Source organism: Sinocyclocheilus grahami, unplaced genomic scaffold, assembly GCF_001515645.1.
Source record: "Sinocyclocheilus grahami isolate Dianchi unplaced genomic scaffold, SAMN03320097.WGS_v1.1 scaffold469.1, whole genome shotgun sequence".
Taxonomy (NCBI): Eukaryota; Metazoa; Chordata; class Actinopteri; order Cypriniformes; family Cyprinidae; genus Sinocyclocheilus; species Sinocyclocheilus grahami.
The window spans coordinates 541,344-557,243 of record NW_015505648.1 but is presented as its reverse complement, the minus strand read 5'-3'; the positions used below and the strand labels follow the sequence as shown (position 1 = coordinate 557,243).

Genomic DNA, 15,900 nt, shown 5'->3' with positions numbered 1-15,900 from the left:
AATCACAGTATATTGACTGATTTGTTGAACTTCCAACCTTGTAAGCATGTAATAATTATGTTTAAATAAGCCTGGTGTAAACATTAATATGAAAGTCAGTAACAAATCACACAAACTAAAGTAGATTGCATAAATATAAAAACAAATCTGTTGCTTTACCACACTACTTTAGGTAATTCAAAGTCACTGTAATAAACATAGTTAAACATATGCATGGAAGTCTGTGAAAAGGCCTACATGAAATTGATAGTGCCCCGTCATTGCTATCCTTAAATGCCAAGTGCCTTTTTGCAAAAAGACTGGTCAGTCAGACTGGTCAGACCTCATAGGTCCTGGAGGAAAGCATAAGGGAAATACTAAATCACTTTCATTTAGACAAATGAACGCACCAGGTCAAGTAAGGATGCAAGGCCACCGTGACCCTTACTCTCCACCAGGTCAAGGGAAACCGCTGCCCCTCATGTCCCACACTGAACGATAACAAATAATGACGCTGTAAGTGTTTTCTCAACCGTGTGACTGCATGTCCAATGGGCTGGACAGTCCGTAGTCACGTCTGGGAGCTTTAAAATTTGGAGATGTTGTGAGGGTAATCTGAGCAAGGGCTATGTGCTGTAATGTTTATGCTTGTGTTTGGCTCATGCTGTGCCTGTAACAACGTTTTATTTGAGTGAAGTATGAAATCATACCAATACTTCAGGACTGTCGGTGTGACCTCTGCTTCCCGAATGGAGGCCCACCCAGAACGCTGCGACACATACTCACCCACAAGTTAACCTACACATCCAAATCCTCATGTCCTGGAAGAGAAAGACACGTTGTTGTGTCCATGTTGGTTTAACAATAGAACTATTGTTAATGTCATTGTCATGAAATATGTTCCACAGAAGAAAGTAATTCATACAGGTTTAGAACAACACAAGAATGAGGAACAGAATTTTAATTTTTGGGATGACCTATTCCTTTTTGATTGCAATTAGAATAGCTCACTATCGTAAGAAACATTATCTATGAAACTAATAAAACGCAAAGCAACACTTCAGCCAACAGCTGCTAAAACCAAACTATACATCTGTGCAGACAAACGTAGGAAATTACATCACCTTCCCAGGGCACATGACAAGATGGTTGCTGCAGGAGGAGGCCTAAAGCATTTTCCTCACCTAACAGTGCCAAGAGCTCTACCTCAGACTGAGATGTAGGGTGGAAAAGGTATTTTCTGCAGTCTCAAATCTGAGCGACAAATCAATTTCTCTCTTCTGACGGTCTATTCTACAACTGGCACATACACAATGTCACTTTATTACAACAAGCAAGTACTTCAAAGGCAACAGGGAAGACTTGTGAACTGGACTCATGCCAGAGACATACAATTGAGCAACTCCATATGCAGTCAATCAAACGCTTCCTCTAGTTTTAGGGAGGTTTTCAAATCTACCTCATGCTGCTCCTGGTCTGAGGCTGAAATCTGCAAACATTCTCCTCCAGAAGTGCACTAAAGAAACCTCTACCATCATTTAAACTGACTGGTCTCTTCCACTCCAAAATAAATATCTAGAGCCAATAGTAACAGTTCCTGATTATCACACATTATATGTTACTAGGCCTAATCGCCAGGTTGGCTTCTTGGCAGCCTGCAATCTGGGACAAAAAAGGAAATATTTTTCTCCTTTGTGCATGTTTGCTCTGAGCCATGCCATATCTGTCTACATCGTACAGGGATTTAACCAGCCATAATTTGAAAAGAACAGATTCAGACGAGTTTACAAAACGGTCTACATGGTTGGCAATGTTTTAATGACCTGGAATTAAAAAATGTTCACCGATTATGAAAGAGGACCTTAAAATCGATGAGTGAGATTGAGATTGGGACCAGCTTTTCGACTGAAGTTCTTGAACTAAATCCCTAAAAGTGGTTTGGATGTGGATTGTATCCAAAAGTATCAGAACATATTTTTATCGCACTGCAAAAAGTGGTACATAAGTGCACTGGCCCCATTAATGAAGCTAAAATCCATTTATCTTTGTCAGGAGTAAAGTATGCCCCTCTAGTGAGAGGAAATACTAAATAAAAAAAGGATGAAAGGGGAAAAGTGGGTAGAGAAAATGCTTGAAAATAAAAATGACAGAGAGCAAATCTTAGAGCTGGAAAACCCCAGAGGAAGAAAGAAAATCAAGGTTCTTTTCCATGTTATTTAATCTCCTGACCTTTTACACAGCAAGGTGCAGTATCATGCAGTGACCATGTTTTGGCGGTATGTCCTGTAATGGCAAAGTTGCATATCGCTGAGGTGGTCTGCACAGGTTATGCAGACAGCAGCACTGTAGCCGTTATTCATACTGTTTAAGGTGAAGAATCAGACAGAATCAGTAGATAGTCTCTATAGATAACACAATTAAATACGAAAAATTTAAATTCTGTCATTAATTACTCACCCTCATGTCGTTCCAAACCCGTAAGACCCTCGTTCATCTTCAGAACACAAATTTAGATATTTTTGATGAAATCCGAGAGCTTTCTGACCCTGCATAGACAGCAAGGGATCTATCAGATTCCAGGCCCAGAAAGGTAGAAAGGACATCATTAAAATAGTCCATGTGAATGCACAGAGACTGTAACTTCATATATCAGTTTCTGTGAAGATATGTGCATTCCGACCAGGACATTCTTATCATTTAATAATGATAAACCGTGGTTTACTGGGAAACTCAAACAGCTTCGTCACGCCAAAGAGGATGCTTACAGAAGTGGGGATAAAATCTTGTATAACCAGGCCAGGAACAGAGTAACAAAGGAGATCGGAGTGGCTAAAAAAAACTACTCCGAAAAGCTGAGAAAAGAGCTTTCAGCAAACGATCCAGCGTCAGTATGGACTGGTCTGAGGAACATCACCATGTACAAGACAGCACCCCCACAGCTTGTGGAGAATCAACAACTGGCTGACGATCTGAATGTGTTTTACAGCAGATTTGAAAAGGATCGTCTACCACCCCCCATCCGCTCTGATCTGCACTTCACACCTCCACCTACCACCCCCTGCAACCCATCTCAAGGCTATTCAGTCTGAACAATTAATCTTTCATAATTATACATCGTCCATCACAACTAACATAGTTATATTTATATTAAACTGCACACTTTGTAAATAACATATCTGCACACTAATAAACATATCTGTACATTTATCTAAACAATTACATTTTTTCCTATACTTCTATTTCTGTATATAGTACATTTTTCAATTTTTCTTTTTTTATTATATTAGTGTTATATTACATCCCTACTGTGTTATTCCTATGTACTGTATGTCTGCACTATGTTTGTACTTTCTTCTGCACTGGAAGCTCCTGTCGTCAAGTCAAATTCCTTGTGTGTGTAAACATACTTGGTAATAAAGCTCTTCTGATTCTGATTCTGATGTGATGGTCATCAACTTAAAGAATACTGAGACAGTTGCCTGGCTCAGAGGAATGTTGAAGATTACTCTGAGGACATTTGTGAATTGGACTGCACTGTCCCTGAGCATCTGACTAGGAATCTTTCCAGGTTGAGTGGCTTTACATTAATCAACCTCTAATAAAGTTCTTCTGCCGTGGACAGCAGACTTCTTTCCAGGAGTGTTGTTAAGTGCATTCTATGCAACAGTGCATATAAGTCATTCAACACATCAGATGGGTAAAATGTTGACTGTTGACAGGCTTAGATGCAGTCTTGTAGTCAGTAATGGCCTGTATGCCCTGCCACATGCTCTTTGTGCCTCAGGTGTTGAAGTGTGTGTGTAGATCCGTATATAGCTTTATTTTACCTTTATGATACCTAAGGGCTACCTTATTTCCAGATTTAAAGGGAACATCAGAGGAGTATGGTCACCACAGTGAACCATGGCTATTGCTGTGCTTGCATGTGGATTGACGACAACCATTTGCTGAAAAATGCTCAATACACAATCTTTTAGCCTAGGGTGAAGTCATTATGTATATTAACAACAATGTGGGACAAATTTACTTTAATTGAAAACTACACTGATGAGCCAAAACATGACCACCTGTCTAATATGCTGTTGGTCCTCCTTGTGCTGTCAAAATAGCACTGACCTGCCAAGTCATGGACTGCGCAAGACCCCTGAAGGTGTTCCTGTGTTGTTTGGCACAAAACATTAGCAGTAGATACTTCATGTCTTTAAGTTGCAAGTTTGAGCTGCCATCGATTCGATTGCACTGAGTGTGCGACCCTCTAAAGAGACAATTGCATAATCAGTGCATTTGTTGATATGTCCTGACACTGACAAAACTCCTCCAGGTATTTTTTACATGTGCCCCAGTCAATATAGTAAAAACAATCCTTTAAAAAAATGGGTCATGAAATAAGCCTGGGCGATAAAACGGTATCGATATCGATAGAAAAATTGTTCGATATAGCGCACGATATAGGCACATACAAACACGAACACATGCTGAAACGAGTGCTGTGCCTGCCTGTGATGAGGAGATTGTGAATAAAGAATGAATATTAGTCGAATTTAAAATAAACATTTGCATTTGAATGTTAGGTGTCCATCAGGGAGCGTCATCAGTGGGTCGTGAGATGCGGTGAGGATGTAAGTGACGTTGTTGCATTTTAATGTTTTGTTAGTCTAGCCCACGAGATGCTCCGCTGCTGTGTTATTCATTCAAAATATTAGAGAAATATAGAAGCTCAATGCGGAGAAGATCTTGAATGGGTTAAAACCGAAACCAAGCCATTCACACAGAACGCATATTCAGTGCGTCTCGCGTCTCACACAAGAGATGTATAGAAAGCCATGCAAAGTTAAAACCGTTTAAACTTTTAGAAAACACGTCACGAATTTGTGGAGGTTTATTCCTTTTCACTGCGTCTCATATGTTTTAAATGAAATCTGTGTGAATGGCGCTTCGGCTCTTTGGACTAAGCAATGCATAAATACATGATGCTGTTTTGTTCATAATTGTTTAGTTTATAAAGTTTGCAAAGATTTTTTTGCACTAAAAAAGTCCAATATTTGTAAAAATTATCATTTTCCATCCTCGTTCTTACTCTTTGTGAAACACACTCAATTTCAAGGGCTGCTACCTTTTCCATTGCAGAAATGGAAGTAAACATCCACTGCTGTGATTGGCTAACTGCTAACATCATTGCACTGTCAGATCCTGATGTAGAATCAATTGAAACAACACAACCATCTGCAACGCAAAGCAAAGTAAATGTAACCAAATATCTGTATACAAATTACTGTTAACAAATTTCTTAAAAGACAACTACAGCGCTAAAAGATAACACTAGCTACCCATTGTTGTGAATGGTTGATAATAGCAACAGTAACATAAACTATAATAAAATATATACAACTCGCATAATAAAAATATTCTAACTAAAGCATTTTTTTCTTAAAAAATAAATAAATAATGTACTGATTTTATTAGCAACACTCAAACAATTCTGTTTCAATTTTATTGTTGAAATTTCATCCAAAAAAATTTCTTGCATCCCACGGCATAACAAAATGAGACGGACCACCTGGACGCAGTTCACAGCCGTGCCATGCACCATGACGATACACTTGGTGTCTTAATAGGTTAAATGTTTTGACATTTGTTACAAACACACCGGGCCTCATTAATCTATCTATCGTAGAAACAACTGAGTGCACAAATCAACTTATGACAGGGTTCATGCGTGGTTCATGAAACATTCATATGCTGCCAATCTTGAAATTGGTAAATGTGGCGGCTGAAAACAATAATAATGTATTATTAAATAATGTAATGTAAATGTATATTAAATAATGGTAAATTTAACGAAACGTTTGCAAACATTATAAACACTATATAGCCTATTTAGTTCCCTTCACTCCACAACAAATCCTTTACATTTAACTGTATTCGGAACAAAACAAGAATGAAAAATAAGTAGCTATAAAGTTATATATTAAATTATAAAATCAAACACAAATTAGGCTATAGTGTCATTTTTTATTAAAAAAAACATCAAACATCAAGCTAAAATTAATTAATTTAAAGCAAAACTGAAATGTTTTGCTCCAAATATTTTAATTTTTTTGCCATGCAACATTTGGTTGCTAGACAATGATTCATTATGCAAACAAGGCTTTGAACTTAACTCGTGTTCCAATATCCACATAAAATGCTGATTTTACAGTGGACCTTTTAAATTGAGCAGTGTAACTTTTCTGTTTGGTTGACTGCATTTTAGTTTGAAGGTAAATGGCTGAAATGTCAAGTTAGCAATGCTAAAACTCTGTTGTGTGTGAGAGAGATGCCTGCACGATTAGTTGGATTTTATAAAATAAAGATTTAAAGAAAAATAGAATGTGTTTTGAATGAGTTTTCACAGAAACAAGCGTACCCTATACTTGTCACACAGTCTTATTTATTTTACTACATTTATATACTTAATTTCTGTTTTTCTCCATTCACAGAAGCGCTGCAGGTGTATGATGTGACAAAAAAAGACATTCTAATCTTACTGCTTAATGATCGACTAATGAGCTTCAGTTATCGGTCAGGAAAATAATCTAAATGAGCAAAATGCTGTCATTATACAATTCTGCACCAGATTTCAAAATAGAACTCAAAAACTTGATTTGATGTGAGATTTGATTCAAAAGATGTTGTGGAAAATGAACAGCATGTTTAGAATAATTCACAAAACAGTCCGATGCAAAATGTAAAGAACAAATAAAAACTTCATCTTTCAGTTCCTCAGGCATGTTATTAAAAATAAACTTTAGCCATGCATTTATAAAGCTCAGATCTTTAGAAAGGCTCTGCACAGTTTTGCAATTTCTTTACATCCGCTAACAGAACAACATCAGAGTTTATTCAACAGCTGTATCGCTGATGGACAAACGAGTTGTTCGGAACACACTCTTTGATTACATACGACAGCAGAAATGTGACGTCATAATTCTCCAGATTTCAAATCTGGGTATTTCAGAGGGGTAGAAAAGAATATTGCATGTTAGTCAGCTTTGAGAGTAAGTAGAGTAATCTCATATAATAATAATAATAATTTATGCATTTGGCAGACGCTTTTATCCATATAAATATCAAGAACATTTTGATTCTCCATTTCATGACTCCTTTAAAGCTGAGCTTGTTTCTTCTGGCCTCCAGTAATCAGCTTTGCAACAGGTTTGGTCCGTTTGAGAAGTGTACATTTCCTGTATACAGCAATTACCATAGCAGTGATGTGGTCTACAAAATCCAAACTGGGGTAGCTGCATTACCCTGCATTGCTGATGTTTGTGTAAAGGTCCAACATATTCTCTCCTCTGGTAATGTAGTTTAACATGTTTATGAAATTTAGGGTGGGGAAAATTGCTAGCAAAAATAAAAATGTCACGGGCTTTTTCAGTTTGCGGCTCAATAGTGATTATAATATTTTTGGCTAATTCAATCTCAACTGATTTGAATGTTTCTCTGTTATAACCCACATGTTCTTATACTGTTGTTGTTTTTTCCAGTTTTGTTTAACCAGTTGTTAGATGTGTCTTCCTGTATTGACTCTTTTCACCTGTAGCCTACTGACTGATGTTTACTGGTGTTGATTTATTAATATAAAAAGTATTTAATGTCAACTACAACAATACAAGAGTGATGTCTTGTATTGTTGTAGTTGACATTAAATACTTTTTATATTAGTTTTAATTATTACAGAATGAATATATGGCATTATATTAACTGAGCGACTACTACATGGAATATTTTTACTTCATTTGCCACACCGCAGGACCTTTTTAAGAAGAGCTAGTGAGAGCAAAATTAAAAGTAATTAAAACAGTCTACCTGTACTGGCTCTTGATTACCTTCATTGACTCATGTTTATCTGTTGTGTCTATTGTTTACCTAACTGACCCATGTTGATCTATACTGACTTTAGATGACCTGCATTGGCTCATGATGACCTGCTATGACTTTGTTTACATTCAATAACTTTTATTTACCTGTTTTTTGTCATGTTTAGGAGCTGGTCATTGCTCTTAGTCACCTAGTCGAACAGTATGAGAGTAATTTCTGTACTGTGGCTCTGCAGTTCATGGAGGAAGAGAAAAACTATGCTGTACCCTCTCCTGCAAATTCCACAGGTAATTATTTATAACTGTTTTATTTCTTAGTGATTTATAGTTTAAACAACAGCAATAAATGCTGCTTACAGTAATGTACTGTATATGACGCAATGTACTATCTATCTATCTATCTATCTATTCCACATATCAAACCATAGTCATGGTCTGTTGTATATCTGATGTTTCATCTGCCTTGATTTTTGTGTGCGTGTATGTGTAGAGACAGGAAATGTTACCCCGGGTAGGGACAGTCCTGCCATCCCTCGTTTACGATCAGTGAACTCCTATACAAACCTAAGAGCTGCCACCACTGCTCGAACCCTCAATAAGAGTCTTCAGAACCTCAATCTCAATGAGGAGGGTGAGTCAAACTCGACTCTACATCACTAAGCCTGAAATCTCTGGTACAAAATTTTCAATTAAAATTTTTTTATGTCTTTCAACAGTTCACAATGTCAATGTGATTGCCATAAAATCATGCTGCTAAACTGCGGGTCATATTGTAGATTTAATACGTCCCCTTTATAAGTGAAAAATAAAATTCCTTATATCGTGATATAAGATTTTGGGCATATCACCCACCCCTATTCCTAACAATGGTTATTTTTTGTTATATGTGATCAGTGGTCAGTGGTGGACGAAGTACACAAATCAAGTACTTGGGTAAAAGTACAGATACGTATGATAAAATATTACTCCAGTAAAAGTACTCCTTTTTCAATTTTACTCGAGTGAAAGTACAAAAGTACTCGATTTTTTATGTACTTAAGTAAAAAAGTACTGAGAGAGAGATTTATTTAGCAATTTTATATAGGCTACTTAATTTAATTAAATATTAGCACATATTTTTTTTTAGACGATGTCTTTATTTAACCTAATCTGTAATTACAGTTATTTAATTTTAGTTATATAATTCATATACATATCATTTATATAATTTCATATCATTTAGTTATATAATTTAATATACATAATTTGATTTAATAACCCAATTTGAAGCAAAGCCGACTGCTGTAGCCTATATCCAAATTAGGCTGTTTTCCATAAATTTGTATATATACTGTTTGAATGACAGCTTGGTAAATCTGTTGGCAATCAAATATTCAATATCGCTACTCATCATAAGTACTTGGTACATTATCAGCGCAGCGGCAGACGTTCAAACTAATATTTACGTCTCTGTGATGATTGGTTGATATCAGAAGGGAGGTTAGCCTCCCTGGCAAGGGTTCTTTTCTCAACACTCCTCGGCGCTAAAAGTGAACACTCGATGGTGATTGGCTAAAATTTTTTTTTTTTTTACCAATGGAGGCACAAGAGCTCAGCGCTCACCCGGCCTCCCCCTACCCTTCTCTATCATTAGCGGTTGTAATTACAACAGCAGATTCGGCACATTCGCGATAGAAAAGTGGAGCTTTCACGTTATGGTATTACAAAAAATACACATTCTGAGACATGAACTGAAATTAATTGTTAATTTTATTAACATTAAATCGTCCTCCTCCCATTTTCACCTCAAAATTATGGGGAAGCTGTGCCTCCCCTGCCTCCTCCGACGAGCCGCCACTGCTCGCTTGCACCAACAGGAGGAGGAGGGTCGTGTTACTCTCTACACTGCACTCAACCTGAGAGATTCCTACACTTTCAGTCTTTGAGAAGACATGAAAAACAGTGCATACCGCAGGAACGGTATAATGGAAAATATTAGTGGTTTTGAAACGGTGACATTTTCAAATCGCGGTATACCTTGAAACCGGTTATTAGCCCATGCCTAACTGCTCAAAATACCTGGGATTTTCCCAAAATAACCACTATATTGAGTCAAGATATATTTTTGTTGTTGATATGGACTACGTTGACGAGAGTGATGTAGTAATGTTCACTATGAAGCTTACACTGCGATGTACCTGAGAGAAAACAGATTTGACCATCTGATTTTCATCATTAAGAAAAAAGTGTTTTAAAGCTTGTTGTTTTGCAGAACATCACAGTTATATATTACATGAGAATAAGGCCTGAAGTTAGGAAGAACATTTTAAGGAAAATATAATTATATTTTCATAATGATTTTTTTCTTCTCAAACCTTGTCTGTGGTGTGAAAACACCCCTGGCCAAATGCCCCCAGAGGGCATCACTTCCCACTAATTACTGTAGTTACCATGTTCTGACCATCACATCCTTTCTTTTTCCTTTAGATGTAATCTAGGTGGTTGAATAAAAATATTTGGACTTTATATCTAAAAAGTACCTCAACTTAGCACCAACAAGCTTGTTAGCTAGACAGTTAGCATCAGCTAACAATATTTACTTATTTTAGGTATGGTTATGATGAATAAACATTCATATCTGTCTACTCGGCTAGTTAATCAATATAAAAATGTATACTGTTGATAAACAATATAAAAACAGACGTCACATAGGGCTAAATGCGTAGCATTTTAATAAAACTGTTAACGTTACGGCAGCGGGGTATATGAACGTGCATGAGTTATTTTATGTAGTCTGTGTTATTTTTAAGGTTTATTTATTTATTTATTTATTTTTACCTAAAACATAGAGACACTGATGTTGATGTGTCTGCATTCAAGCATTTCAGTGGGCTTAAATAGATCACCCTTTATAGCAGATTTAGTTCACAAACAACTGACAGTTTTGACCTAAATATGATTTTCAGTTACAATAATTAATCCTAAAATTCGACATTAGTAACTTACTTTTAGCAGCATCAGTCGCGCGCACGCTCGCTCACAAGATCTCCTGGTTCTTAGATTCAGTTCACTGGAGACTCGCACTAAACGGTTCATTTGAATCAGTGAGTTGTCGAACTCGAGAACAGCTGCAAATCGGTTCATTCTAAAGCCAGGTTCACACTGTGCGATTTTTTAAAAGTCCTTTAGGATTGTACTTGTCAGACTGTACGAACATGATGATCATGTCACACTGTGGGATCTCAGTTGTCATTAATGTCAGACTGTACGATAGTCAAGACCTGTTAAAAACGGGTGCGCGCAAGAAAACTTGCCTGGAGTTCTAAATTATCAACCCATACACGTTTGGTGACTGCGAGCTGCATTGCACACGGGACTGTAATGTTGACTATCATTAAAAGTATATGAATGGCAGCAATACCAGCGTATTTATGCAGAATAGTGCAAGCAGCACTTCACACCCACATGAAAACAGCAGCACAACTGGTGTTTATAATAGCAAAGGCAACATATCAGAGTAATTCTGTGATTGGAGGACGGGAGCGCCGGAGTTTATGCAGTTAGAAGAAATCTCTAGCAATAATTCTGATCATGGCTTGTCTCGAAAAACGAAGACAGTTTGACATTCGTCGTAGGAGATGTCACACTGCAGGACTGTGCGCCAAATCTTCTGACACTGCCAGAAGTTCGTCAGAGGTAAAATTTGATCGCAGCAGCCATTAATCGGCTGTCGGTGAACATGTCAAACTAACGATCAAAGACTACAGATTTTAGCCTAGGATTATAGGACTCTTTTAGGATTTTCAAAATTTGTCTCGGACGACCAAATCGTGGCCAAAATCGCACAGTGTGAGCCGAGCTTAATTCGTGAATATATCGTTTGGTGCGATTTGCGAACCGATTTAAAAGGTTAATTGAAAAGAATCAGTTTGTTCTTGAATCAGACACCGCTTCTGCGTGTCAGAGCATGTGATATATTATAAGGAGTAACGATATGTTTTATGAAATGGAGTAAAGTAAAAAGTATGATCTTATGCTTTGGAATGTAGTGAAGTAAAAGTTACTCAAAATAAAACTACTCCAGTAAAGTACAGATACTTGAAAAATTGACTTAAGTACAGTAACGAAGTAAAACTACTCCGTAACTGTCCACCACTGTGTTATAGGTGGACCGGCAGCATTCTCTCCAGGGAACCTGAGCACCAGCAGCAGTGCCAGCAGTACTTTGGGCAGCCCTGATAATGATGAATACCTTCTCTCCTTTGAAACCATCGACAAGATGAGGAGAGTCAGCTCGTACTCTTCCTTGAATTCTCTCATTGGTAAGACTCCCTGTTTCAGCAACAATCATAGACAAGACCTTCATCAACTTTTATTGAAAATGTCTCTCTGAATAGACCAAATGCCTCTTTAAAGCTGCAGTCCGTAAATTTTGCCTCTTTGTCGCCATCTCTGTTTGAAACCTGCAATTGCAGTTATTTGTGGAATTATCTTTTTATGGGGGTTGTGCACCGGCACGGCTCCTCAGCGCGGATGAATCTAATGTTTTGATGTGTGGCTGTCAGTCACCGCACTGGTGTGGCTATTCACTGTACTTCGGAATACCAGATTCTATGTCTTGGAAGTATGACCCAAATATTAATTTTTACCAGATATTGTCATCTGAACGAGTAAGTAACACTTTTGACACTTTTGTTCTGACCAACTGCGCTACAGTAAATTGCGCTACCAATGGTGATTAAATCTAATGAACGGTTAGCTCATATCACCTCAAACCATGCAAATTATTATTACTGTTATACTTTGTTCTCAAATTGTTACTGTTAACAACATCAGCATTACGTGACTACATGTATGTAGTGTGTAGTAGCGTGTAGATTTCCATTTCTGCACAGTCTAATCTCTAATTGTCATACCATTCGAATTTCATATAAAAAAAATATTTTAACCCAAAAAGCTAATTATTCTTCTTTAGAACTGGTTCTCTTTCAAATACAAATCTTGTGTAATCCCATGTAGGCTATCTGAGATATGATGCAACATTTATTTTTTTTTTTTTTGAGGTTTTTGAGAATCTTTGAAGTTCTGATTTTTGGTTGGTACAGTTCTCTGTAGAAGAAAAACACTAGCAAAAACAATGATATAATGAGGCGAATGATTTGAAGTTGGTGATATCCATTTAGCTGAACATAATAAGACATACCTATATTCCAAATGTTTTCACCCACACACATTGCCAAACCTAAAAATTCAACAAAATGCATTTGCAGGTTTTGACTGGTAAGTGGTGCTTTAATCACCATTTAATTAATTTTTAGCAGTCAACTTTGCCTTGCCAATGGCCTAGATTTGATGAATCAGCAGATAATCTATGAAATCATTCATATTCACAGAAGCAAACTTAGTAGTACTTATTTAAGCAGCATAGCAAATGTCAAGACCATGAACCTGTGCTTACGTTTTATTCTATGCTACATAGTACTACAATATATTTTAGATTTTTATACTTTAACAGGTGTGCAGTATTATTTATATCATTGAATCATATTATTTTACCGTAAAATGAGATGCACTTTGCATCGGAGCATTAAAAGTGGTAGCTTGTTCAATACACAGATTTATACCTACACTCAATATCTATATTGTCACATTACTTAATATTAGTCACAAATACAAATTTTTGAAATGTACTTTTAGTAATTCTACTAATAAAATTACATTCATTTCATTCACAATAGATTTTGTACTGATTTTACACTGATACAGATCTCTATATGAAAACCTGCAGGAATTAATAAGTTTAACTGTCCCTGACTTTATGCCTATGTTGAAAATGTGTAGACCACTTCATGGAGCCCTGCAAATGACATGCAGAAAAAATATATAACTCACAATCATTAAACATTTATTTTAGTTTAAACTTGGGGATGTTAGAAAGCTAGGCTAGGCCTATATCATTACAGTTTTTCTCAATCGATTTGACAATTTTCCCCAATGTAATTGCTATCAAAACAATTAACACAGCCATTTAAGCACATGCATATTTTAACCAAACAGTCAACTTTACTGCATAATGAAGCACTGCATTTTTTCTAATAATGTGTTTATTAAAAGTAAATATTAAAAACTATAGGTGTGTTCTCTATTGATTATAAAACATACTCATCAATAGTTGCATAAATACACAAATTAAAATACACATTTACCCAACATCTATCACCCATTTGACAAATTAAACTAATAAAACTATAAAATCATATACTATAATACCATTAAATAAAGATAATTAAAATCTGGTTGTGCCACCTTTAGCAACAAAATCTGCAAAGCAACGCTTCTGATAACTTTAGAGCAATCTTGTACAGCGTTGCTGTAGAGCTTTGGCCCATTCTTCTTTGCAGAATGTAACCCAAAAATCAAAAAAAGAAAATTGAATCCATGCTTGAAAAGCTCCTGTCTCAACATCTCCACAGGCCTCTTCCTTTGTAGCTGGTGATGTTGTTCTGGACCACCATGTCAACAATGCTCCTGGTGCATTCAAATAATCTTGATTGTCCACCTGAATGTTCTTGAACTTAAATTCTGAAAAATGTTTGGACATTCACAGTAAATAACAGAAGTTGTCCCCTGAGGACTAAAAATCTAAACAATCAACAATCATAGTACAACACTTTATAAGTGTATTGACACTTACTATTAACTTTTTCCTGGAGCTTCTCTAAAGGAGAGGCCATGATTTTTTTTACATCTGCACCTTCTACCTCTTCTTCCAACCTGTTGTCCACTTCTTCTCTGTCCATGTCTTCTTACAGTTTCTCCTCTTGCTCTTTCCACCAGACCAGGGGTAGGCAAGTTCGGTCCTAGAGAGCCGCATTCCTGCAGAGTTCAGCTCCAACCCTGAAAAAAAACTCACCTGCCTATAGACTTAGTAATCCTGAAGACATTGATTAGCTTGTTCAGGTGTGTTTGATTAGGGTTGAAGCTGAACTCTGCAGGACTGCGGCTCTCTAGGACCGAACTTGCCTACCCCTGCACTAGACCAATGCCCTCTTCTCTAATCATCCCTTCTCCCTTTCCTTCTCTTCTCCTCTTTTCTCACATCCTCCTCTCTGCTCATCTCTTTCTAAATGTTCCACTCTTCTTCTTCTCTCATTACGCCCCTTTCTCTCCCCTATCCACTGCCTTATAGACTTAGACCTCTTTATTTATTTATTTATTGCATATTCTTTTGTGCTCTTTGTATACCTTCCCTTTTATTATTAATCTAAAGCAATTGTGATAAATGTCTTAATGATTAGGAAAGCTGCATTTCCTGTGTTGAGTTTATGATTAACCGAGTAGTTATCAGTTTAGATAAAATATACCATGTTCATTTGATAGAATGACAAATGACAGTATTTTGTTTGTTGTGTTTGGACAAATGGTACATAAATATTTGTGATTTGTGTAAAACCAATAAAAGAAGCTACAATTGCTTTTAAAATATATTTTAAAGTATTGGTTGTATTAACCATTTTGAAAACATTTGAGAGTTTTGTGCATAGTGTTTTGAGAAAATTATGAGCAAGATTTGTAATTTGTATGAAATGAATGAAAACTTATAATCTGTTTAGGAGTCAGATCACTGTTTGAGAACAGTGACCTGAGTTTGGAGAAATGTGTCAAATCGATTGAGAAACACTGTAATAATTTCCCTATGTAATCCACATTTTCTATCGTTGTATTTATTTAGTGGCATAATGCACACCTCTTTAAATGTATAATAATCTGAAATATAGTATAGTATAGTATAATAATCACTTTTTTAAACCATTTAAAAAAAAATAGGCATGTTGGAGGCTTATATCACAAAGTAAAAGAGAGGATACTGCACTGCTGCCATGTGCTGGTGGTGTTGTGCGGCTACTGTACTGTACATTGCACGGAGAAATACACACACAAATGAGTGGGAACTGATCCAGAGAATGTACAAATGAATTTATGCATAAATATTTACTGCTTCTTGCGACATTTATAGTGCATCCAGTAAAGGGAAATCAACCCACAACGTATATCATTGCCATGACAACTTCACAGCAACCCC

General features: G+C 36.5%; 1 protein-coding gene across 3 annotated transcripts in view; it reads left to right on the top strand.

The window, feature by feature from the left end:
* LOC107553319 (regulatory-associated protein of mTOR-like) overlaps window positions 1–15,900 on the top strand; it is a 302,737-nt gene that overhangs the window by 214,399 nt on the left and 72,438 nt on the right. For all 3 annotated transcript variants that reach the window (XM_016235517.1, XM_016235516.1, XM_016235515.1), the window contains 3 exons: window positions 8,006–8,126; window positions 8,329–8,469; window positions 11,984–12,139. In XM_016235517.1, coding sequence (XP_016091003.1) covers window positions 8,006–8,126; window positions 8,329–8,469; window positions 11,984–12,139 — 418 coding nt within the window. The remainder of the gene's footprint in view (window positions 1–8,005; window positions 8,127–8,328; window positions 8,470–11,983; window positions 12,140–15,900) is intronic.